The 27150-nt window shown below is 38.0% G+C and overlaps 1 protein-coding gene across 1 annotated transcript in view; it reads right to left on the reverse strand.

The window, feature by feature from the left end:
• The window catches only part of SENP6 (SUMO specific peptidase 6), a 101933-nt gene that overhangs the window by 7942 nt on the left and 66841 nt on the right, over nucleotides 1–27150 (reverse strand). The window contains exons 11-21 of the mRNA XM_086460466.1: nucleotides 25264–25666; nucleotides 24150–24382; nucleotides 21434–21604; nucleotides 20478–20520; nucleotides 16972–17151; nucleotides 13630–13856; nucleotides 12906–13012; nucleotides 12704–12820; nucleotides 11732–11854; nucleotides 11384–11476; nucleotides 5770–6203 (exon numbers count right to left, since the gene is read on the reverse strand). Of these exons, the coding sequence (XP_086316592.1) occupies nucleotides 5770–6203; nucleotides 11384–11476; nucleotides 11732–11854; nucleotides 12704–12820; nucleotides 12906–13012; nucleotides 13630–13856; nucleotides 16972–17151; nucleotides 20478–20520; nucleotides 21434–21604; nucleotides 24150–24382; nucleotides 25264–25666 (2131 nt within the window). The remainder of the gene's footprint in view (nucleotides 1–5769; nucleotides 6204–11383; nucleotides 11477–11731; nucleotides 11855–12703; nucleotides 12821–12905; nucleotides 13013–13629; nucleotides 13857–16971; nucleotides 17152–20477; nucleotides 20521–21433; nucleotides 21605–24149; nucleotides 24383–25263; nucleotides 25667–27150) is intronic.

Here is a 27150-nt window from a genome sequence, read left to right on the forward strand (position 1 = left end):
CAATAACTGTGATACACCTGACATAACATTTTATTAATGCATATGAACAAAAGTTAAAAGTTTCTTTTAAGTAACACGGCAGAAATTGTTCCTTATTCTGCAAAATGCCTAAAAAAATTCTAGAGACTTGGACTAAAACCCACCACGAAATTACCCTGTAGTTCCATGAAGCCTTTACGACAGTATAAATTGGTATTGCTATCAAAAGGGGCAGTCTCATTAGGTCCCTAATATAACTGTTTATTCCCATCCCTAGCTCGTTTCTTCCACGACACCAAATACATCCACACACAGTGGAGCAGAGAGAGAAAGTTAGTCACAAGCTTATTATTTTCTAACTTGAATCAGTTACTTGGTCAGATTCACTGTGCAGTTATATGAAGACTTGTGCTGGTAAAAGGGAAAAGGCAGCTTGGGGAGACGCTGCTAAGGAGGGCAGAATGCAGGATCAGCTCTCGCGGGAGCAGCAGCTTAGAAATGTTTGTGAAACTTCACTGTTTGATACATAAAAAGATTATCTGTAAATTCACTTCCTATCCCCTCTACGTATTTAGTCACTTGAGTAACAGCATCAGAAGAAATAAAGAGTAATGAATGTTATAGCTATACCTGTGACAGTAGCAGGCACAGCAGACCTACTATACTACCATGCAAGATTTCAGAACAGATTTTCAGGGGAAAAATAAACTATGTGAGAATAAGTGAAAAAATTAATAACTCATGCCAGCAAAACCTGAAATCTTCATAAGCAAACTTTTCCTAGAAGGCAGCTACAACAGGGAACCTGCGTGCTCGGTTCCCTCTCTAAAATGCCTGTACACCAATGCATGCAGCATGGGGAACAAACAGGAAGAGCTAGAGATCTGTGCGCTGTCACAGGGCCATGATCTCGTTGTGATCACAGAGACATGGTGGGGCAGCTTGCATGACTGGAATGCTGTCATGGAAGGCTATGCATTCTTTAGCAAAGACAGGCCAACTAGGTGAGGTGGGGGAGTTGCTTTTTATGTGAGAGAGCACCTGGAGTGTATCGAGCTCCCCTAGGGGGGGATGACAAACGAGTCAAGAGCTTATGGGTAAGACTTAAGGGGCAGGCTAATATGGGGGACACTGTTGTGAGTGTTTGCTACAGGCCATCTGATCAGTGGGAGGAAGTTGAAGCCTTCTACAGACAGCTGAAAGCAGCCTCCCAATCACAGGCCTTGATTCTTGTGAGGGACTTCAACCACCCTGATATTTGCTGGAAAAGCAACACAGCCAAGAACCCACAGTCCAAGAGATTCCTGCAGAGCGTTGTTGATAACTTTTTGACACATGGTGTCGAGGAACCAATGAGCAGAGGTGTGCTGCTGGGCCTTGTGGTAACAAACAACAAAGGACTGGTTGGGGATGTGAATGTTGGGGGCAGCCTTGGCTGCAGTGACCATGAGATGGTGGGGTTCAGGATGCTCCATGGAAGGAGGAGGGCAATAAGTAGGATTGCAGTCCTGGACTTCAGGAGAGCCAACTTTGGCCTCTTCAAAGACCTACTTGGAGGAATCCCATGGGCTAGGGTTCTAGAAAGTAGGGGGCCCAAGAAAGCTGGTTAATATTCAATCACCACATCCTCCAAGCCCAAGATTTGTGCATCCCTATGAGTAAGAAATTAAGTAAAGGAGGCAGGAGGCCTGTTTGCATAAGCAAAGAGCTTCTGGAAAAACTGAAGGGGAAGAAGGGAGTTTACAGAATGTGGAAAAAAGGACTGGCCACTTGGGAGGAATATAGGAATGTTTGTCAGAGTATGCAGGGATGCAACGAGGAAGGCTAAGGCACACTTGGCATTAAATCTGGCTAAGGATGTCAAAGACAACAAGAAGGGCTTCTTCGAGTACATCAGTAGCAAAAGGAAGACTAGGGAAAATGTGGGCTTGCTGCTGAATGAGGGGATGAGGTGACAGAGGATACCGAGAGGGCAGCATTACTGAATGCTGCCTTTGCCTCAGTCTTTACTACTAAGACTGGCCCTCAGGAATCCCAGACCCTGGAGGTAGGAGAGGAAGTCTGGAGGAAGGAAGACTGCCCCTTGGTCAAGGAGGATTGGGTTAGCGATCTTTTAGGCAAACCAGACACCCACAAATCCATGGCCCCCAATGGGATGCACCTGTGAGTGCTGAGGGAGCTGGAAGATGCTGTTGCTGGGCCATTCTCCATGATCTTTGAAAGGTCATGGAGGACAGGAGAGGTATCTGAGGACTGGAGGAAAGCCAATGTCACTCCAGTCTTCAAAAAAGTGAAGAAGGAGGATCCATGAAACTATAGGCCAGTCAGCCTCACCTCTATCCCTGGAAAGGTGATTGAACAGCTCATTCTGGCTGTTATCTCTAAGCATGTGGAGGAAAAGATTATCAGGAGTAGTCACTAAGGGGAAATTATGCTTGACCAATCTGACAGCCTGGCTGGGTGGATGAGGGGAAGAGCAGTAGCTGTTGTCTGCATTGACTTCAGCAAGGCTTTTGACACTGTCTCCCACCACATCCTCATAGGTAAGCTTAGGAAGTGTGGGATAGATGAGTGGACAGTGAGGTGGGTTGAGAATTGGCTGAAGGACAGAGCTCAGAGGGTTGTGATCAGTGGTGCTGAGTCCAGCTGGAGGCCTGTGGCTAGAGACGTTTCCCAGGGGCCAGTACTGGGTCCAGTACTATTCAACATACTCATCAATGACCTGGATGAAGGGACAGAGTGCACCCTCAGCGAGTTTGCTGATGATACACAACTGAGAGGAGTGACTGACATATGCCAGAAGGCTGTGCTGCCATTCAGTGAGACCCGGACAGGCTGGAAAGCTGGGTGGAGAGGAACCTAATGAAGTTCAACAAGGGCAAGTGCAGGGTCCTGCACCTGGGGAGGAATAACCCCATGTACCAGTACAGGTTGGGGATCAACCTGCTGGAGAGTAGCTCTGTGGAGAAAGACCTGAGAGGTCCTGGTGAACAGCAAGTTGACCATGAGCCACCACCGTGCCCTTGTGGCCAAGAAGGCCAATGGTATCCTGCGGTGCATTAAGAAGAGTGTGGCCAGCAGGTTGAGGGATGTTTTTCCTCCTCTACTTGCCCTGATGAGGCCCCATCTGGAGTACTGTGTCCAGTTCTGAGCTCCTCAGCTCAAGAGGGACAAGGAACTACTGGAGACAGCCCAGCGGAGAGCTACGAAGACGATTAGGGGACTGGAGCATCTTTGTTATGACCGAAGGCTGAGAGACCTGGGGCTCTTTAGCCTGGAGAAGAGAAGACTGAAAGTGGATCTTATCAACATTTGATCTAAAGGGTGAGTGTCAAGAGGATGGGGCCAGGCTCTTCTCAGTGGTGCCCAGTGACAGGACAAGGGACAACAGGCACAAACCATAGCACAGGAAGTTCTGCCTCAACATGAGGAAAAACTTCTTTACATTGAGAGTGACAGAGCACTGGGACAGGCTGCCCAGGGAGGCTGCGGACTCTCCTTCCCTGGAGGTATTCAAAACCCGTCTGGACGCAGTTCTGTGTGACCTGCTGTAGGTGAACCTGCTTTGACAGGGGAGCTGGACTAGATGATCTCCACAAGTCCCTTCCAACCCTTACCAGTCTGTGATTCTGTAATGTATCTAAACAACCACAAAAATAGATGTGTTGGTTATGGTGTCAGTGAAGGACATATTACTTATTAAAGAAAACCAGGATTTCTATAAGAAATAATAAGTAAATAGGGCAATGAACTAGCTAACGGAAAAAATGGAGAAGACCTGCATTTGAGAATACTTCAATAGAGAATTTGATGTAACACTTTGGAAAGAGGTTACCAGTGGAGTTCCACAGGGAGAAACTTGGGAATTAGTCTTACTCAGTACCTTTGAAAAGACCTTAGCACAAGAAGTAGGCCATATACTAATGTGACTTACTGCTGACAGATTCCTAGAAGATAAAAATTGATATTGAGAAGAATCACTTCTCATACAATAATCTAGCAATAAAACCAGGGTTAGTTAAGTAATATATATATATATATTTCGGATTACTTCTTCAAAGTTATTTAGGTATCAACTTCTACTGATTTACAAGTCCAACACCAGGATTTAGTTTCAGATCAAGACATCTAGGTTTTGACTCCCACATATAGTAGGCATCTAGGGTCTCACAATGTTAAGTGGAGACCATAATCAGAGCAGAGCGCTACTCAACTGAACAGCTCCTCTATGTCTGCTTTAGGGTGAGAAGAGCAGGTCCCTTGGTTTCATTGACTATACTATCAAAGAGGCACCTGCTGTATTTTGAGATATCGTAGGATATCCAGGACGTACATATGGATTTGGTAGAGTCAAGAGTGGAGACCCACACCCTTCTGGAGCAACAGCTGAAAGCTGGGCATAAAACCCAAGGCCTACATCCTCATCTTCCACGTGGTTGAAATGGAAATTTAGATACACAGCACATCTAAATTTAGCTCCCTAAGCATACGCTTAGTGTCAATCTCCAACTGAATCTCACCCTTAAACCAGGATCATGACCCATAAAAATGTCTGCACTAATGAAAGGGTGCATCATCTGCAATAGCTGAGCAACAGAGTGAGTGTTTTAGTCAGCAACAGAATGACCATCAGCCACCAATACAATGCAGCCATAAAAATACCCTGTAATCCTAGCAAAAATGTATGTCATAAAGTAAGTTCCAGCTAATTACAGACCAGTAACAACAGCAGCAATCCAAGACACATGAGACCGTATCATACAGCAGCAATATCATAAACAGTAACACACATAAAGTGAAAATTCAATTCAAACAAGAGCAGATCTACACACGTACCCAATCCCCCACCAAGACCTTCTAGCAGAAGTGACAATGTTACCACAAATGAATAAATTCAGATTAGAAAGCAGGAGAGTACTTATACCCACAAAGATATTCAAGTTGCAATGGCCTGCAGTACACAGATTAGACCATATGATTGATAATCTTCTCAGAACTTGTACTGTAGGTTAGGCGATTACTTACTGTGAAAATTAAGTCAGTAGGAACACTATTGGTGACTAAAATGAAAGTTTCTGCATGACGAGATGTTGTGTACTCTATGCCACAAAGGGATCAAAACCTTGCAGCGAGCAGAGAAAACAATCTTTTCCTAAATGCTTCATTTGTTTTTAAAAGGTCCTTTGTTCACTTTGGTAAAAACACTGTTGCAGATCACTGAAATCAGCCTCCACAGCAGCAATGCATGGAGAAATCCTCTCTACATGTAACATGGAGGTCATGCAAGAGAATTATTTTTTTTAAAAATATTTTTGTCTTACTCATTTTATGTATCTTCTATCAGGACATTAAAGAACTTAATGGTGTTGAAGCAAAACCTCAAATGCTAGAAGACACTGGAATTAAGGTTGCTCACACAATCTTAACTCAGTTACCCCATGCACATGCATTATGAGGATCCGTGGTCAACTACTATTCTTGCCTTAACAATTATGGTCTTAAGTAGTATCTACAAAACGATTTTGTGCAAAAAAAGGTCACAAAACTGAAAAATTTATCTGATTTAGAAAGACAGTGGTTTAGCTCCAGCCCTTTGCCATAAGAGCTACGTCAACAGCCACAAAAACACTTTAAATGCAATGGCTATAAACTACTTATATTGCAAGCACTCAAACTTCAGCCATGTACTAAACTTTCAAAGTAAGAAGTTTACACAATTGCAGAAGTAGCAGTAGATGTGAAATCTCCAAATTTTTCACTAAAATGTGCGTATTTTTTACAATTACATACCCATAGACTGGCTAGCAGCTGTGAATTCACCCTGTATACCATTTTCATCTGGAGTCCTATGGTCTAGTTTATGGCATGCTGATTCCACAGTGTTAGGTTCTTCCACATCACTGTCTATTTGATTTAGTTTTTTGAAAGCAGTTTTTCCCCTAGAAGGACTTCTTCTACAACATGAAGATTCACTGTCCTCTGTTTCAGCATTTGGGTCAATTAAAGCTGTATTATATTTTTTGGTCAATGTCTTCTTTACTGTGGACTTGGAAGGCGAGTTTTGTGCATCTAACTCATTTGGCAAAGGAGAAGGTGTGTTGCTCTCTCCATCTGAAGAGGAAGATTTTAGCTGTGTTGTAGCATTTTCATGATAGTGGGGATTTGGTTCATATCTGGGTTTTTCTAAACCAGGAAAACAGATGACAGCCAAAAACCAGTGGGCACTGCAAAGGAAAAAATACATTAAAAACTAGTAATTACATTAATGCTCACAGTTAAACCTGAAGCTGGCAAAAAACAAACAAAACACTGAGTGTACATGCACACACACACAAAAAACCAAATTCTGTCCCCCCATTATCTAACATAGACTGTAATAGCTGTTCACTCTTCTGAGTAGGTTTTACTCAAGACTTCATGGTCTTCTCTAAAGGCAAGATCACTCCATGCAAGTAGTCACCAACAAATTCATTAATATGATGCAGTTAGCTGAAAACAGGTGCTGCCTGAATATTTATGTCAATTTGCTCATACTTTATACGTTCTTTTCCTTCTTTGAATTAAAGCTTATTCCTTTGTTAACATATTATTTACCACTGCATGAATTAGAGATTGTAGAATTCATGTTTTATGGCTGTATAAAGTTTTCTAGTATTTCAGCACTAGCAACACAAGTAGTCAGATCTAATGGTATAGCTCAATTGCCCGTATTCTTCCACCTATGAGATCTTCCAGTTGTATATGACACTTCACAATTTAAAGAAATCTTGTCAACAATGAATTAAAGTAGGAAACAAAAGAGAATGTTTGTAATACCATCACGACTCTGTTGTACTCCTCACCCTTCACAGAACTGACATTCTAACCCTTACAGCATCAAAAATAGTTATAACCCCCAAAATAAAATAAGATAGGAGATTAAGTTTTGCCCCAGTTTCTTCCTTATCTCCTTGCCTCTTTGGACTTCACTGACCTGCCACTCAATCAGAAATGGAGCAGCAGCAAATTCAAGGATTGAGGCACTGCAAATAAATATCGACTGACCTGACTTAGAGATTTTCTGAAGGTTCTCCAATTCCCTACAGCAAATAACAGAATAGAACCTAGCTATGTATTATGCAAGGGAAGCCACATTTCAGTGTGTTTTAGAAAAAATAAAAAGCAGTAGCTAAAAATGCATGCCTAACTCAGATATTGAAAAATTAATTAGATTATTATGAAGCCTAAATTAAATTGAAACCAAATGGCAGTTACAGTAAGTGGCCTTTGAAAGCAGTAAGTGAAGTATGGAGGCATTTTGTCTTGAATGATTCACCACACTTAGTAAATGAATATGTTAAGTGTTGCCAAACCCTGGAATTTGCGTGTGCTCTATTAATATAGTCTTTATGTACCAATTATGTAAATAGACTAGCAAATTAACCTGGATCTAAAAAGAAAACAGCTCACAACTTTTAAAAGAACAACCTATTTCCATTGGGGCTTGCACAAAAAGGACTGTACTGCCAAATGCCACTGATGCAGTCATGGTTAAATCAGCCATATTATTCCGATGTTAATTCTCCCCTAGATTCATCCTGCCCACCTCCAGTTACAGCAGTTTCACAACTTGTTAGACGATGAGCCCACATTCCCTAAACTAGTGGTTATGGAAGAGTCTGGTAAGACTTTCTGGAAGCAGATAGTGAAGTCCAGCAACTCCAAAGCAATCATTTCTAGAAAGTACTCTTAAACCAGATGGCAGAATAAATAGCTGTGTCCTAAAAGAAAAAAAAGCATCATTCTAGGCAGCACAGGAGAAGTGTTATCAGGAGTATCCATTAGCAGCATTCCTGTAATGTGAGAGAAGCTCTCAAGGTTTCTCAAATCCTAGAGTAACTTGTTTCACATACCATTTAATTCAAGACACAAAGAAGCAAAAGAAACTCTGAGATTGGTTCTCAACCAGACTAATTTTGCCACAGATTAAGGTCTGAGACCTTTTATAAATAGTTATGAATGCAGATTGTTCACTGGAACGAAAGAAACTCTTACATAGCTTTGATCTGCTATTGCACAGAGAAAGTTCTGTTTACAAGGACTAATTTCCAGCCAAACCAAGTGGAAAATTCCTGAAAAATATCTGCAGTGCTGCAACATGTCAGGTTGCAAACACTGGGAGAGTCTAGACAGCTCAAGGCTGTATGGGAGTTCTATGATCATAATCTATGAGGACAAGGAACAAAACGATGGAAGAGAAGTAGGTGGTAAAAGCCTTACTGCTCTGCTTTAGGCTGCACATACAGGTGTCCAGGCAAAGACATGTTGAAAAAATTCTGAAAACCAGGTTCTCCAAAACCCACACAGAATGGCATGTACTTTGTTCTCTATATACCACAGGCATTAACTGGCTCTCCCTCCTCACCACTGCTGCTCTGCTGCTAGTGTTTTCACTGATCCCTTGAAGTTATGACACAACGCCCCGATTACAAAAAAGAAAACCCTAGACAGCTAAACACCAAGTAGTTGGAGGTTATATTCTACTGAACATACAGCATCTAAACATCTCCATTCTGGTCAAAGCGCGACAGTCCTCATTTTGCAAGTAAGGAACAGGAGCATGGATGAATTTGGGGAGATTACATAATGCAAAAGAAGTCACACAAGGGGGTTTCTGAAAAAGCTGCAACTTAGTACAGATGTTGAGTCCCAGCCCACAGCCTTCATCATAAGGCCTCCATATTCGAAAGACTGCAGATTAAGAAGCCAACTGATACACAAATCAACACCACAAGTATCTAAAAACGTTGTATTTGGCACAAAAGCAAGGTTTCACAGTCCTGTTAACAGAATGCTACCTGAGGCTCTAACCTAAACATGATCTATACTGTATTTGCTAACCAGATCAGAAATCCTTCAGGTTAGTATTTTGCCATTAAGAAACAAAAACCAGCACTGATACTTATTGCCTCTTTTGTCAGCAGTATGTTTAGTTCTAAAAAGAAAACTTCCTGGTTCTACATCTGTATATTCTTGAAGCAGTACCGTACTGAAGTTAATGAAAATGAAACAGGATTTACGTGTCAATTCAACATAAAGAGGTACGTGTCAAAGAGAGATACTTGAAATAAAGTAACCAGCAAAACCTCGAAACATTTTTTGACTGAAAAAGTTAAAACAACTCTAGTTCCCTGCTCGTGACCCATTTTGAAACACAAGAATATATGGAAAAAAAGCAGCCAAATACTCAGTAACCTGGTAAAACCTGCTATTTTTCTGTGCCATCACTTAGCAAGTGACAGCTAGACAGAGGCCTAGAAGCCTTCATACTTGCCAGGTTTTGTGTTCTTCCCCAGGTAGCTCCCCAGCCTCCTCTCTGTCCTGCAATACCAATTACTCGCCATAATGACTATAGTTCATTGTCAAGTCACTGACTCCTTCCTAAATGTTAGACTCTCCCCCTAAAAAGTTCGGGTTTTTGTTCCTCAAAACTGAATGCTGGCTTTTGAGGGATGGGGGGAGTGACATGTTTGAGGGGAGACAGCATAGCAAGGTGTATCCAAGAAAAATACTGGCAGCTAATAACAATAAATAAATAAATAAAAAGAAGATCTAATTTATGCTTTCTTTGCCAGAAAGCAGGTCAAAAACAACAATAAGACCCAAACCCGCTCCCCCTGCTAAATCACTACTTTCTCCTTGCCCTGGATACTTGGGTTTTTTTCTGCTCTCCAATGTTCTTACTGTACGTATCAGGAAACCACATTTGCAAATTGATGTCCTACTATCACCACTTATCAAGCTTCAGTCCACAGTGAAGGACAGTTCCACAAGTGTGAGCAGCATCATTTCCAGATGAACGATGCACACAAAGAGTACATTTTTCATGCTTTAATCACTACTGGATGAGTGCATGAAACCAAGGCTAGTCCAAAGCATAATCCCCAACCCACACATGGTGTGAACATCATGTCTTCAGTACGAACTGTTTTGCTCTGCAAATTCACTCCGACTGAGCTGTAATACTCGCTAAGGTAGACGTTGCTTTAGTTGCTTAACAGTAAATGAACAAGACAGTGAAAACTATGTGCTAAGTTATTAGCAATATAACTAGTTCATATAACTTTCTTTTCATTTTCAAGTGACCTTAAGTCACATTGTCTGGTATTTGCAGCATGATCAGTCTCATTTCTCCATGCAAAACCAATGTGGATGTGTGAATGACACCACAGAGGATGGTGGGAAGTAAGCTGTATAACAAGCTCTAAGGCAACTAAAATTTAAGCAACAGACACGTCAACGTTCTGGCACTTAAAGATTTCGGGGAGAGGGATGGCAAGGACGAAGTCTGCAGTGGACAGCAGGAGTATCTCATATGTGTCATTTTCATCACCTATGGACTGTCTGTCTTGCCATGGCTGTGCAGAGGTCACAGCACCTCAAATTCTGAAGTCACTGCTTGTGAATAGCTTTCTCAGGGATTTATTCATGACTTTGTAACAAAGACAGATCTATAGTCAGTTACCTCCCTCATAACTGCCCCTCTACAGCAAGCCTCAAAATTCAGCTGGGGAAGAGGTGGGTAAAGAGAAGATTCAGAAATTCTCCTCCCACTGCACAACGGCACAGGATCTAGATAAATTTATTTTCAGAGCTTTTAATTAAAAAAGAACCCCCATTCTTTGAATTTTCAAAGATAAGTTAGGTTTGCCTATGATAAGTCAGTTACAATTTCCCTGTCTCTCTGTCCTTGCTTTATTTATGCTTTTACTGTGTATTTTTAAGGTGTAGTAGTTTAACTTTCCTAAATAGTTTGGCTTAAGAAATGTTTATTTCTTTTTGTGAAATGTAGAAATGTGTTTGTGACAACTTGCTTGCTTTCCTTAAGATCAGAGCATCATCAAAAGTCCTTAACAGCCATTAGAATGCTAACAGTCTGCTTCCTGACCCATGAAAAATAGCAGGACAAAAGGATGCACAGAAAAAGAATAAAGCTCCCAATACAGGGCAGTAGAGATTTTCAGTTGCATTTTCTTGCAATATGGGTTTATTGTAACTAAAGGATGTTCTCATCTATACCAAAGAGAACTCATTAGAAGAAAAAGGCGTAAGAAAGGTAAATCCAAAAGTTATCAATGGCAACAGCTTACAAGGAAGAACTCCAGAGAACCAGGTAAAAACCTAAGAAAAGTACCCAGAAAACTTCATTTTTGCTGTCTTTCTATTGTCCAATACTTCTTATACTACAACAGTGCACTTCAAGATCTCACATTACTATTTTGTTTCTATCGCCTGGAAAAAGATATTTATTCTCTTTAATTTTTAACTTCAATTCACACTATAATATAAATATAACTTTCAATTTTAGAATTACGAAGTTTAAGCTTTTGCCATGTAAATGTGATTAAAAAGTATATTTACTTACGCTTCATTAAGGGGAACAAAAATGAAATCTTTCTCAAAAATGTCAACATGCCGTGTCCATGTTTTTACACGCCCATGTCGTCTTTGTTGTATTCTGCAAGAAGAAACCAACACATGGTTTGTCGGGTGGCTTACTTTAACCGAAAGACTGCTTTTTCAAGTATTTTCACCTTGACAGCTTCTTAAAGTTTTCAAGGCATACTCTATGTTTGTTACAGGTCTGGATGCTTCCTAGAGTTCTATTGGTATCATAATATTGTCTGTATGGATTTTATCTCTGTAAAGCATCTGTTCTTGTAGTCTTTAGGGTACTTAGCTCTTAGTAAAATGGACTTATCAACAGACTTACGAAAGGTTTGAAGTTTCATGAATATTTCTTCTCTCTCTTTGATTAAGGCGTTTATAGAAGAATGAACTGAACACATGTATCCTATCAGCATCTTCTTTTTTCAGTTTTTCAAGTACCAAATACCTAATTAGTTAAAAAAAAAAAAAAAGAAAAAAATTCATGGAGGTGTTAACTCAAAGTATTCATCACTGGAGTAAAAAGGACTGCCAACAGTGCTACCTCCCCACCAAACTGTTGCATCCTCCCGCAAAATAGCTAGAAGAACATTAGTGCTAACTAACCACAGAAACTCGTTAATGCAGTACCTGTGTCAATATTTCAAGGTATTAAGTACTCTGCTCAATCAACAAGTTGTTCTGTTGCTCTTGTATCTCTATCATGGTAGGAAATAAAATTTTCAATGAGTTTGTTACATACAACCTACCTAGCTAAGACCCATATTTTGTAACTGAGTCACTAAATCTCCAAACGCTCCCAGAGCGATGCACTAATTTTCTTTCCACCTCTAAAATAAAATTTTAAGACTAAAAATTATACACATGCACCTTACGTGTAGCATAAACACCGCAGCATATAAAAATGTACTATGTTCCTAACATCTGTATCATGAGCGACACTAAAAAAATTAATTTATGTATTATGTTAATCAAAACTAATTAAATTCCAGGAAACACAAATACTCTGGAAAAATCAATTTAACTTAAAATATTATTTTTTCCTTGCAGTTCAAATTCCTCTTCAGATGCTAAGAAATTTTAAAGAACCTTTTTTCCAAGTGAGAAAAATGTCACTGTCAAGTCAGATAGGAGAGAAACCAAAATTCCTTGCAAAAACTACAAAACACCTTTTAAAACTGGAGCTATGCATAGTTGGAGACCAAGTGCTATCAATTGACCTATAAATTTTCAATGTCAGAACTTTTAAAATTTCAAAGTAAAATGTGACTAAAAACTGATGTGAAAGAAAACTTACTTTAAATAAAAATCAATAATAACATCATTTAAAAATTCTCCTTCATTCAGACAATGGAGGTCTTCGTTGGTCACAGAAATACCACCTTTAGCTGGAGGAGGTGGATAAACTATCAACCTGAAAAGAAAAATACATTCAATAATAAATATGAAATGCCAAAAAACCTCAGAAGATTGTTACAGGGCAAAGATAAATATCTTACTTTTCTATAGGACCAATAAATACTGTATGTGGTTCTCCAATTTCTTCATCATCATCAAAATATGGTAACTGTTTATTTCGCTGCGGCATTTTGGACTCAGAAGCAACCTTGCAAAAATAAAGTCAGTATTAATTTGTATACTGTGCTCAAATTTGCCAAAAAGATAAAAAAAGCTTTATAAAGTGCAGTGGTGTAACATCCACTGCTTTTGAGAAAGACTTCCAGTCAGTTTTTTACCTTTCCTAGTTCATTTATTACACTTAGGTCCACACTTATTTCTTGCAGGGCCACAAAACTCTCAAATTTTTTAAGAAGTAGTTTTGTTTAAAGAAGGCATTGATTAAATTTAACTACAACACTGCAACTTAATTTCTGGTTTGAAATACTATAACTTTTACCAGCAGATTAATTTGGAAACTATTATATCGTCTAATTAAAGTACAAATTTCTTGTCTCTGAATAGTTTTCACATGACAGCATTATTTGTGGACCATTGTACAACCTTACAATCAAACTAAACATGCTAAAATGTATTGTGAATGCACAGACTATTTCCCTTAGTCTCATAACCCACCATGGCCCAGTCTGGGAATCCCCATATAAAAGCCAGCAGCAGTGGTTTGGATTATTTTTGTTTGTTTGTTTAGGGATTAGCACACTATCTTCAGAGTATTTGCAACCCAAATAATATGACGACTTTGTTGTAAAACAAAAATATAATTACATTTTTTATTTTGTTTTCTCTGTGAGATGGACTTCCTTTGGAATTGTCTTCCAAGCACTTAGTAAATGCAACAAGCCGGCCATTTGCTTCTTCAAAGGAAATTTTCACAAAGAAGTCAGAAATATTATTTCTAATACCAATATCAGTAATTATTTTTTCAAATATTGAGTTTGCATGAGGATCAAGACCAGTTTCAAAAATCAAAATGATGTACTGTTCTTCTTGACCTACGAAAAAGCAGAGAGAAAATTTTTCATTTAGAAACAAAATAAAATGTCACAGTTACAAACAGATTTCAAAGAATCGCTGCAGGCCAACATGTGTACACACTGCTGACAGTACGTGCAAGCAGTAATACACATGTATGCAGACAGACTGAAGGATTAACAACCAAACACTTCTACCTACATTTGCAAAAAGAGTGCATTCAACTTCTGCCTTAATCTAGAGATGTTAATTATTACACCTGATAAATTTTGAGAAGACACTGAATGCAAAGCCAAAACATGTTCTGAAATAACAGCTTCTCTGATTGCTGACAGTAAGACTGTAATTGATACTTCCTCTTCTTATTATTACAGTTCCTATTCTATTGTTTCAATGCAATTGCAGAAATTATGTATTCAGCATAATTTCCTCTCTATATAGGGAAACAACCTATATAGACCTAATTTCTCCCAGGTCAACACTAAAAAGTCTAGAGCAGCTCTCTCAAAAACCAATGAAGATACAGGAATCTGTGGAAATTTAACAGAAAAAGAGAACTGTATTAAGAACGTAGATGAACTTTTCTTCCCAATGTAAATTGCTTTCATCTACTTAACCCCTTCAACATCTACACAGGATTTTATTTTCAAAGTTTTCACCCTGGTTTTCTCCTACTTTCAAACAGATGTGATTGCAAAAGGGGAAGGAAGGAAAAAAAAAAAAAAAAAGAGAGAGCACTAAGACAACACATACTAAATTAAACATATACTAAATTAAACAAGCAACAGTATATGAGACTCCATGATGCAGGTAGATTCATGGTCTGTCCTGATCCTAGAAGGCTACGCTATAAAATATTCTTGCTTTTTGAAAATTTTACATATTAAAGTCATTACAGCATATAAGCCTGAGGTCCCCAGCCTCACAGTCCATAAAAATCACTTTTACATGGATATACAGCACTGATATCTACACGTCAGCTGTTTCAGACAATAGAGATTCTCCAAAACAGTGACAGGCTGGAAAAAAAAAAAAATCATACTTTAACCTGGGGTAGCTAACAAGTAGGATGCAAAACTTGAACCACTGCTTAGAAACTAAACGGAACAGAATACTGAGGGGGACCAAAAGTACATTTTTGAGACGACTGTTTCCAGGCTTAAATGGGAAAATAAGCACGATGCTTTTTTAAAATGCAGATACAAACTGTATATCACATATTAGAAGCACAAAGTTCTAACAAAACTGCTTATACTGATTCTAGGCACATCTGTTGTTGGGCACATAAGTACAAAAACCTGTAATGGCAATTTCACAAAAGAAACAGTTATTTTTCTCTGGTCAGACTTCGGTTACCATAGAAACAGAAATCTCTTAAGGATCTCTGATCCACTGCAACCAGTTTTCATTTCTAAAAAGTGCATCTGAACAATGAAAGGAATCTAAAATGTCACAGTAATCAAAATTTTCATCTCCTTATGCAAGTAGACCACCCAGAAGAGCAAATCCCTGCTTTCAGGTCCTGTAATATAAACAAAACCAAACCGCTCTGCCCCTGGTGAACATTCTGTGAACAGAATACCATCAGGTGCTCTCTCGTGCTTACTCTTGCTAGCCCTAATAAACCTTCTATTTCTTTCGGTTCAGTGGCTTAGCTTCAACATGTCAGCCTACACTTTTACCAAAAGTTGGAGAACGGGAGTTGGGTCAACCAGCTACTGTATAAATAACACCTGCTCACATCATCTGAAAAATAAAAAAAGGCAGGAAGTTGCGCTATGAGGAATAATTTAGGCAGTCAGACACAGGAATAGCATTCAGGCTGCAAATCCCAGTTTCACGTAGCTGGCTAACTCAGAGCTGCAGGGACTTGCTTTTCTGTAAGACACACTCACAACCATTTCCTTTTGGTTATTCTTAACCTGGCATGCTAACTGTTGTGAAAAGTAATTTTTCAGCAGCATGTTTCCCAATTCACCACACACAAATTTAGATGTCCACCTGGATTTTGGGTGCTCCTGTTTTGGGAAGTGGGCATCTACACACAATTGCTTATACAGCTATGGATTCAGGCTTAAAGTAATTTCATTGCTCACAAAGCAAAGAGCAACTGTGTTAACACAAAAGTACTCATAAGTATCACGTACAGTAAAGCAGTTGGGTATAAAACTAGCTCAGCGCCGCAGCCTGAGAGGGAAAAGCTGGGGGGAGAAAGGCTGAGAGATATGGAAAGGGATTTTTTATTACCCAGACAACTCAGGAAGTTTTTCCTTTTCTCACTTGTGAACACCTATGTTCACCTGGGGTCTAATGCCTACTCCCAGGACTGTCTCTAGCTCCCACACACACTCTCCAATTACTCCTGTAATTATAATATTCCTTACAGCCCATACTTTTTATAGGAGATGGATGAGATTATCAGAACAGTATTACACGTTGGAAGCACACACAGTTCTGAGATTGTTGAAAGGATTATTCCTCCATTTGAACACATCATGTTATCTATGAAGCTGAGTACAAGTATAAATAACCACAAAATTTAACCTAAAGAAAAGCCTATTTAAGGTGAAAAGAACTTCACGCTAATTTAAAAAAGTGTGCATATTAAGATGCTAGACCATTATGAAAACTATGTTGAAATTAGACTTAATTTTAAGATACATGAAAACAATCCACTTATTTTCCAAGCAGGTATTTGTCCACATCACAACGTCCCTATAAGCATATGGGAAAAAACCGTAAAGTGACCCACACAGCAGTTTCTACTGAAACTAAGGCCTGTAAGCAGAACAGCACAGAAAGCAGAAGTATACCAAAAGCTGTCGTATAAATGTAAAGGTCCATATACAAAAGCTAAACAATCCAACCTGCTTTCATTAAGTACAAATATTAGAGAACAAAAGTTATACTAAACTGACTAAATGTTGTAACTAGCATGTGTCTGGACAAACAGAAGACTACCGTTTTGCTGAGCTGTTCTGTACTCCTCATCAGCCTGGGAATGTGACAGTGTCTGGAAAAACACTACACCTGTCCCAGGCAGTGATGCCAGTTTCAGTCTTTAGTGCATTCAGTCATGATCAAAACCATTAAAACACAATTTAAAGTTAATAGTAGACTAAAATTTTTACTTACTGTCTCCTTTACATTCGTACCAGACATTATCTTTACTCATTTTCAGCTGGTCTCTCAGGCTGCTACAGGTTGATGGTACTGTTTGTAGGAAAACTACTGGTAATTTTCGGACACTACACCATTCACATTTGGTAAGTTCTGAAGTTTTCAGGTTAATCTCTCGAATATCGCTTTCTGATTCTAGGAGAAAATAATTACATTATACTAAATTATAGTAAAAATATGTAGGTTTCCTTTACAATTTCCCCCTTGATTTTAACAAGAGATCAGTATGTGCTCATTAACTTTTAAAAAAGTTTTTAAAAGTTTGAAATTAACATATATCTAGGAAGTGACATCTGTTAATATCTTAAGAGGTCAAACTGAACTCCACTGTTACCTGTCAGGAAAGTAATCAGAAACAAACTGTTTTCTTCTCACTAACCTTAATCTAGTTTTTATTGCACAGAAAAACCACCGTTTCCAGTGACTTAAATTTGCAAGTATGGATATGACACATTTTACAACAAGCTTGTAAAACTTTCTTTGTAGATTTATCTTTGACCAAGTTCCCTTATGAAAAATAACTTTAAAATGAAGAGGAGAATAAACACATGCAGAGAAATGACTTAACTGCCTAAGGAAAATAAGGTACTGCTTTCCATTTACTACCAAAGACAAATGCCAGGAATATGGTAAAGTCTTGACACTACTTCTGATGCCGCCAATGCCAACGTTGAGTATTTTACAGATTCTACTGAATTATAAAAATGGAAGGAAAATTGTGTGAAGTCAAAGTTCTTCAAATATGGTGAAAGGATCCAAAAGTTCAATGCCAGTAATTATTTCTAGATCAGAAAAACTGTTAATAGTAGTCACTTAAAGCTTTAGTTAGTGACAGCTTCCACACATGCTTGATGGCAGTCTCCATCACAAAACACTATATCCCCTTACATAGGAGACAAAACGTAGACAGGACAAAAGGAGAAATTATGCCAATAAAGTCCTTCTAATAAATAAAAATCAATACAACAAGTCTGTCTCTTCCTCCTTTCCCTGTAAAAGGGAGGAGACACTGCAGGGAATCCTGAAAAGAATAAGTCTTTTCTTAAGTCCCCTCCCCGCCCCCACCATCCTTCTCTTGGCATTTAGCAGTCAATGTTCAGCAGCCACCTTCTACATCCTCCCCTCTTGCTGGCAACTGAATTCACACCCCTGTGTCTGCCAGAAAAGGAGCCTGCTGCTTGTAAAGACAGGGCAAACAGTTACCCAAAGCAAAGTATCCACTGGCTGCAGACCGGACGCGGTGGCCACCACAGCTCCTGCAGAGCAAAGCAGCTCTCCTTTCCTTCTAAACCTCCAATACCCCTGTCCCACCAGCTGGGGAAGAAGCAGCCCACCTCCGAGTCAGGCTGCAGCAACAACATGCTTCCTTCAAACTGACCGGGCAGCATTTACTGCTCAGAACAGCAGTTTGCCATCTCATCAGGAAAAGAGCAGCAGAAATATGTTGCATGGATCTAACTCGTCCATCTCCTTGCACTGATTCTCCTTTATCTCTGTAGCAACTTACATGGGAGAAAATGAAGCTAGTAACTAACTAAAGATTTATAGATGACTCCTAGAGTCTTCTTTTTATTTAAAACAAACAACAAAATAGCTTTCCAAGGCTAGGCTGTAATATCTCAGCCTCTATAATAATACTTCAGTTTTCTCCTTCCTAAATGAAAAGGCTTTCCTTAATTCATTTTACCTAACTTCCCGCTTTCAGAGGCAAACCGTAGCAATGACAATCCCAACTTAAAACCCAATTCAACCCATTTAACTGAGGCATACAGGTCCTCCCAATGCAGTCCAGATGGAAGGTCCTTGACAATACATAAGCTAGCTGGTCTTTGGAGAAAACCCTGAATCCTTGTAACTGTTTGCACTGAGATGAAGCATACTGAATTTCATGTGCGAGGAAGACTGTCTACTCTTCAGATGAAAATTTAAATTATATTCATCCTTTTGTGTTAAGACAGGCATCTTATAATACATTTCACCTTAACCTGTGAACAGTATTTCCTGTAACACTGACATAAGACAGACAATAGGATTTATCCTTATAGTTTTTTATGTGTTCAAAATAGAAAGTTGTTTCCTTGAAACACCAGTTGAGAGTTGCACAAAACTGACAAGGGACATGGAGAGAATTTTGAGAAGCTGACATATATTTATACACGCAAAACCAAGTTCAAGGCCGAACAGTACTGCTGTTTCTACAGCTGTTTAAACCATTTGCCTTTCCCTGAAAGAGCATGACCATTGTAATCAATCTAAAGAACAAAAAAAAAAGGTGTTACTTTTATTTCAAGACCCTTATTTGTATTAAAATCATGCAATGATTAGGAAGTTAACAGAAATGGAGGTAGCTGGGAATATACCCATCTTCCTCCAGATGCAAAATTCAAAAAAAAATTCAATGGAAAAGTGCTAAATGTTCCAAAATCCACAGCATTTAATGAGTCACCTTTTTTTAGGCTATTGAGGGAATCAAGCCCCATGGAAATAATTTCACCATGCAGCCGTTTTGACTAAAAATTGAAAGACCTTTTCGACACATTTTACTAAGCTTTTTAGTGTTTTTTTAAAACACATTTAATACATGAAAACTGGTAGTTTCTACGCATTCTGTATATTAGATGCAACAAAACTTGACTGAGCAAAGGCTATACTTATCTTTACAGGTTCTGAGACACCTTTTTGCATATAATAATGACAAAATACGATAGTTCTCTTTTACAAATAATAAAAGGCAAAATTCAATAGGACTGCATCTTCATGGAAACTTAAGATTAACAAAAGGAAGTAAAGCTACTTTTCAGGCCCAAAGCAAAACCCTACAAAAGAAAACAAAGGAAACACAGCAATAGTTGTAAGCTCACCACTTCCTAAACTATGTCACTGTATTTCTTTCAGTAACATGAAATATACAGCCTATATCCTAGAGAAGAAAAAACTTCAAAGGGAGATACAAACAGGAGAGGTCTAAGACACCTGTGTGGTTTTTGCTCTCTGCTTATGCACGTGAAATAAAAGACCTAATAAAGCACTAAAGAGGTAACATGTTTTACAGGAGGTTACTCTCGCCTTTTGGTTTTGTTTATCATTTTCAAGACAATCTTTGCCAACCATCACCAGAATATCTACAGTTCTTCAACTAGGACAAAGGGGGAGAACTAATGACCCAGTTGCACCCCCACCACCAACTGCTAATTCCCACTATCTGTGAATTTTCTTTCTGTCAGAAGGCGGCAGAAATAATGCAAAATAATTGGGTTTTGTTCACCAGACAGTTCAGGTCAAATTTATACTCTCGGGGTTTTTTTTCTCTTTTCTGACTACAGGCACCCAGTATAATTCATTACATACATACCAAAACCAGGACTGACATTTCATTATTATTCACTCGTTAATTCCTTTGACAGTTACTTCATGCAAAATACACATATTGAGTACTAACATAAACTGAAAGACATACTCACCTTCTAGACTTTCCAGGCGTATTTTGATATAATCCAGGCAAAACTGTGGAAGACAACACAATAATAAGAATTCACATCTTCTCCAAACAAAAACTGACCTAATGCCTTGTAACTGTTAGTAAACATCTTTCAATTGACTAAGTACTTAAGTAACGAAAATTTTAAAATAAAAATGTAAAATGTAATTTAAAAAAAAAAATGTGCATTTTAGCACAACTCAAGGAAGCAAGTATATTCTTTAGCATTCAGTGTCTCTTTCAGTCATACTGACTGTTGTAACTTAAGACCTCTCGTAATCTTTCAATTTCCAAAAAGGTATAAAATACTCTGAAAAATACCAGGAATTATAGGGAGAAAAAAAAAAAAATCTTCAAAAGATAATGTCACCCACCAGTATTTAAGCAAATCAAATAATAGGGTTTTTGCAGGGAGCTTGAAAGAACAAGTAACACCTCTCTGGTATTTATGTGGTTACTTACGCAAGAGGTATGCATTTTATCCGGCTTACTGCATACAACTAACATTCCATGTCTCCTTGAAAGTCTCCATGTAATTTAGACGGATAACAAAAAAATATTGTTCTACAGAAGCAAAATTATTCACCCGCAGACACGCTTCCTCCTCCCACCTATCAGTATCAATTTTTTGGTAATTGTTGCCTCCAGTTTCTCAACAAATGCATGCTAATCCATAAGCCCCTCCAGCCAAGTCAACAGCGTTTTCAAGGCTTTTGCAGGCACCATGTTTTTCTATTAAACACCAGAACTAGTCATATCTGTTAGTACGTAACAGTACTTTGGGATTCTTTGGGAATCAAAGCCTCTGAAATTAGAGACAAACTTACTGTTCCACAAAGGCAAAATATTATGTATGAAAAGTATGTCCATCAAAAGTATGAAAATAACAATGTCCGTCAAAAACTGAAAAGAGATTTGTCAAGTAACAAGCTTACTTACAATCACAGGTTCCACTACCATTCTTCGTAGTGTTCCTATTCGTATACTTCGACAGTTCAGAATGACACTTTCACAGGAATTTTGATAATTTAGAGGTACAGCCTCGGTTACAATCTCTTGAGAAATAACTTTTCGGCGTTTTATTGGAGTGTTAGACACAATGTTCCCAAACTGAAAAGTAATTTTCAAGGTTTCAGAATGTCTCACTAAGATTTATTGCTAAAACAAGCCTGTTACAAACTAGTGACTAAATTTTTGGCTACTTTTCTGTTAGCTAAAGGGACTACTTACTACAGCATCCACCTCAACCATATACACAAGGTAGAAATTTCTAAAAGGACTTTTCGGAACACCTGAAGATATTAATATTTCTAGATGGAAGAAAAAAAAAACATACGCTGACACTTGTAGACATTTTGTTAACACTTCCAAAACACAAATAATGCTTCTAAAATTGCCAAAACCGGTTTTAGTTTTTGTCATTTTGAAACACTGTTCAGCCTGGCAAAATGAGGTAATTTTTAATACATTTTATTTGTTTATTTATATAAAAACACTAACTCTGTAAAAGCAACACAGTATTGGTGGTTTCATTTTTTCTTTCAGTTTTTATTAGTCCAAGCTTTTGGTCACTGAAAACACTAAGTTTTACTGAAGTACAGTGCATCACCACATTAGCAGACATAGAATCTTCAAGAAATATAAATAAATAAGCCAAATCAAAATTCCTTAAAGCAACTCTACAGAACGGTTAAGATGCTTTTAGGATACACTGCAGGGTCAAAAGACTAAATACTGAAAGAAGGCCACGTGAAGCTTGGCTCCAGTTCAATAAAGTCTCTAGATGCTGACTGAAGTTCTAATGTCAATGAAGTCTCCTGTGTACCAACAGGACAACCTTAACAGAACCTATTAAAATGAAAGAAATCTGGCTGATAGCTGTCAGATTAATACATTTATTTGTTGTATTGCTACTATTGCTGTACTTTGTTGAAGGACTTTCTGTATGCTAGTCTTTTCTTTGGTATTTATATTGTTTCATAAAGCTGTCCATGAATAAAAATTATTTTGAGTTACAAAATACAATTAAACTCCCACAGAAAAACATTTTAAGGGATTCAATATTTCTATTAAGGCTAAATCTCAACAATTATTTTGAAGTCCCCAACCACTAGCCTATCTTGGCCATAATTCAAAATATACTTTTGGATGTTTCACCTAAATACAGTGGAGAAGTCAAAGACTGTAAATCCCTGCAATTAAAATACTTTCCTAGGACTCTTGTTGAAGACAGCTTTTCAGTTTTTCTGCTGGACTAGCTAAGTACTATCAAAAGCTTAAAACCCAATGAGACAAACAGTAAAACAGTAAGTAAACATTAAAGTGGTGCAATAGTCAAGTAGCATCTTCAGTAAAGAATTAATGTATATTTTAAGAGAAAAACAAATGAACAAAGCTTGTTAAAGCTTCTTCTACCATATCTGACAAAAACATTGTGATACCTGCAACTCTTGGTAGCTTCCTTGAGTCAATGCAGTTTGTGTTAAGTACCACCAAAGATATTTCTGTTTCCCGTGTTTTCAAAAGCAAGCTCTTTCCTACTTTTGTCTAAAATACGCAGTTAATTTCCAATGTTACAACTGGTTCTTAAAGACTAGTGAACAGGAACATAATGGATATACAAAGGAAAACATCTGTAACAGTTTCAGAAGTCTTAAGACACGAGTGCCTTCGCAATGCAATGCTTTCAGTTAATCCAGCACATAATGCCAGAATAACTGAAATTCAAAACTATTTATCATGCAAGCTTTTAGCCCACAGCTTTATCGTAGGCTAGAGGTTCACAGTTTTATACTGATAGTGGTGACTGATCATACACCACATTATAAACATCCATAATTTCATCCATTACAGCACTAGAATGTTGGCTTGTGAATCTCTACATAGCATGAAGGTTTTGGCATCATTACTTTAACCGTTCTAACTCAGAAAATACAAAGGATTTGAGACTGGAGGTGGAAAGCTGATCAGATACTCTTATTGAACCAAACTCACAATAGTGAAACCGGACAAGTGACCCAAGAATGGTTTTAATCAGCACTATTAATTCCACACCAATTGCCACATGGAATTTATTCTTCTTAATGGCTCACTATCGAGGTGATTAAGTTTTTAACACACCATGAAAGCTGTCCCCTTTGAAGCACTTGAGGAGTCTGCTCATAGTGCATTTTTGGTCATTGTTTATCCAATTCTTGCAGTGGTACTCAACTAAAAAATCAAAAGACCCACCATGCAACCTTTAAAATAAGTGCTACTGATTGGGACAGTTGTCACAGTATTTTACTGGGCCAATACTATTCCCAGTGTCTCTTTCCATGTGTGGCTTCATATGTTCAGAGTCTTACCAGACAACAGCTGGGACTGACATTCTTCTGCAAACTAAGCAAGCCTCTGAGTTTCATACAGATACGCTGCCCAGTCTCAAAGAGTAAACATTCAACGCAGAAGTCAAATCATTATGAATGCTTGTAAAAATATAATTAACATATTTTCTTATGTTTTCAGTATTATGTAAGCAGAGATACTATTCGATGAGCTGCTAAATAAGAAAAGCAATCAAATTTAGACAAATTCTGACAATGCAAAACAAGCCTTTACATTTTCCATTTATGATTTGATTTTTGTTTTCTTTAAACAAAGCATTAAATAGTACCTGATCTTTCATTCTTGCTTTTCTTGGTAGTGTGACTGCAATTTCTGTATCTGTTGTTATACTACCTATTCTCTGTTCTATTCCACAACTGTTTTCCTTTAATGCTGCTTCCACCTTTCCTGTAGAAGGAGCTGGGGAGGAGCGGGCTGAATCTGCAGGACGAGGTGAAATGCTTTCCATTCTCCTAGTGCTGCCACTATCCTCCTCCTCATCATCATCACTAGACAAAACAACTAAACAGAAAATATTAAATTCTCAACCGCTACATTCTTCTGTTAACAAATTTCTTTTCAAGCAATAGCTTAAAAGTAATTTATGTAATTGTCCTGCAGTGCCAAAAAAAAGTCCACATTTATCATTATATTATGCTTTTATTAATGTTTATTTGGAATCTGCTCGCAGGCGCTCTCTCCCTCATTGTTTATTTCTCTCAACTAATTATACAAGAAAATGGGTATCGTTAATCCGCCTCTAGATACACAAGTGAAACCATACATTTCTTGGTTCAATCAAGAATGGACAGTGAATAATAAAATTTAAGAAAAACTGACATGAGAAATTACGACTGAAATTGTTCAGATCAGTAAGACGACATCGTCTAGTAAACTAAGCATGGAACTAGAAACAATTTCCTAAATTCCAGTTCCTTCCTGCTTATGAACTGATTTCAGTTTATGCAGAGAAAGCACAAAAATTAACATTTTACAAGTCATAAAATTTAAATAAATGCATAGCTACAAAGAAAAGAGGGGAAAAATATAAAAGGAATCAAAGACTGCCTTTCCCTTTGGGAGAAAGAATAATGGAATTCTGCTATGAGTGGGGTTTTTTGTTAATTATAAAGTGTTAAGTCTTTAAAAAAAAAAAAACGAACCAATCAACCAACCAAAAGATTCACGAAATCATTTTTCTTGTCCCCAGTGTTCACCTTTCTTAGAGAGTACCTCAGTATATGAAAAGGCTATTATAAAAAAGTCCGTCCCTCTTCCCCAAGAACACATCCACAAAAAAATTCCATGTAAAATCAGTAATGGAAACTTGCAAGGACACTTCCTTCATTAGAGAATTATTTTGGGTTTCCCGTTTATGGCTATATTCATAAAAAGGTACTTACTTGGATCATTTAGTTCAGAAGGTCTTGTACTCCTCTGCCTTAAGCTTCCTGTAATTTTAGGATTTTTTGTCCCAGTTATAAGACCAACTTTTCCATTCTGTCGCAACATAGAATGTCCTACAACTTCATTATTCAGCAGAACATCCGTTGGACCTTTCCCAACAGCAGAACTATAAAACTTCTTTGTGTTGAACCCTGTACCTGAAGATTTTTGCCCTGCTGAATTCTGATGTATTGAAGAACGTGATAAAGGTCCCACAGATTCACTTAATGACACAGTTTGTCTGGAGACTCTTTGCAAATCCTTTAGAGAAGCACTTTCGCAATGTCGGCATTTGGTCTGATTTTCATTCGCCCGCCCACAATTTGGGCAATCAGTAGAATAATCAATTTGTTCCAAAAGCTAGAGGGGAAACACACAGACACAAAATCAGTAACTGTATAAGTACAAAAATACTATTTCCGTATCTTAATTTCTGTTCAGAATGAAGGTTGACATTATTACAGTAAGCAGAAAAAGCAAACATTAAAATACAGTTTATTTCATTTAAGAAAACGAAAAACATTCTAACAGGAACAAATTTATTTGTGGCAATTTTTAAAAAGTGATTAATGTTGGACAAGTCAGAATCTCCTTCTTGCCTTCTTTCTTTCCATATGTAAAAGGCTGCACACCATTCAGATATATCTATCTATCAGCAAGACGTTCCAGTTACATCGTTTCTGTAAAAATACTTTCACTGGACAAAAATAAAGTAACCTAAGGATTCACAGAGCAATGCTAAAGAGGACTAGAAGCAACCTCCCAGGTCATGAAGTTCATTTGTCCTCCCAAGATATCTTCTAACAGCCTGGCAAAGCATGCAGAAAAATCACTCAAAAAAAAAAAAGGAAAAAAAAATAGAGAAAGAAAAAGACAAGGAAATACATTGCTCTAGCGTCCAGTATCTCAGAAGAGAAAACAGGACTTGAAGAAAAGGAGTTCCCCAAACTTTCAAAAGGAAAAGGTAAAATGTATCCTGTCACTGCAAAGACAGAGATGTGTGTTGTTTCTCTCACATGTACTAGGTCCCACTGAATTACGTATCACAAGTGCAGAACTCGGACGTCTAAATCTAAAGGATTCAATACTAACACATAAGCTACTAAATGTGTACCGAGTTGAATACGTGACGCCTCTAAACAGAAATTCAATGTATGTTATTGTCTCCTGGAGCATTGAGCTCAAACGACATAACCACTGTATCGTGAACTACTGATGCTACTAAATACCTGCATTCCACCAAAAACTTTTTGAACCCATTTTCAAAACACAGCTATCACAATTTGCATCCCCCCACACCCCCAGCCATGAACGCCTTTCCAATGAAGAGGACATCCTCAGGTGTGGGATCTTTAATCATTTTTAAAAACAAAGGCAAAGACAAAAGTCATATAGACTATATTATTTTTACAGAGTTTCTGCAATTTAACAAAGCTACACATACAGTAGTGAAAAAAAATACCAAAAAAAACGTGTATAAAATGTATTGGACTGTTAAAACCTGAGTGGTGGGGTTAAGATAGCAAGTGACATGAAAACCAGCGCAGTGCCTCAGTGCTCAGTTAGAGGATGTAGTTCTTACAAAGCTAAATACATTGAAGAACTTCAACTAGGAATTAAAATATTCAACAGAAGCTACCCATCATTCCTGAAGGATCTTAAGTATAGAATAACTGCATCCCTCTACTTCAGCCACACACCAAAAACTTAAAACCAATTTCCCTTCCATGGTTTGAGAGCCTGCATTTTGATGGTAGGGGTAGCAGTGTTTAATTCAGAGGGGCATACTCTTTTTTAGACTCTCTTTTAAGATAAATGACGACTTAAGTAGATGAGTTCTACCT

This window comes from Leptosomus discolor, chromosome 2 (assembly GCF_034619465.1).
Source record: "Leptosomus discolor isolate bLepDis1 chromosome 2, bLepDis1.hap2, whole genome shotgun sequence".
Classification (NCBI taxonomy): domain Eukaryota; kingdom Metazoa; phylum Chordata; class Aves; order Leptosomiformes; family Leptosomidae; genus Leptosomus; species Leptosomus discolor.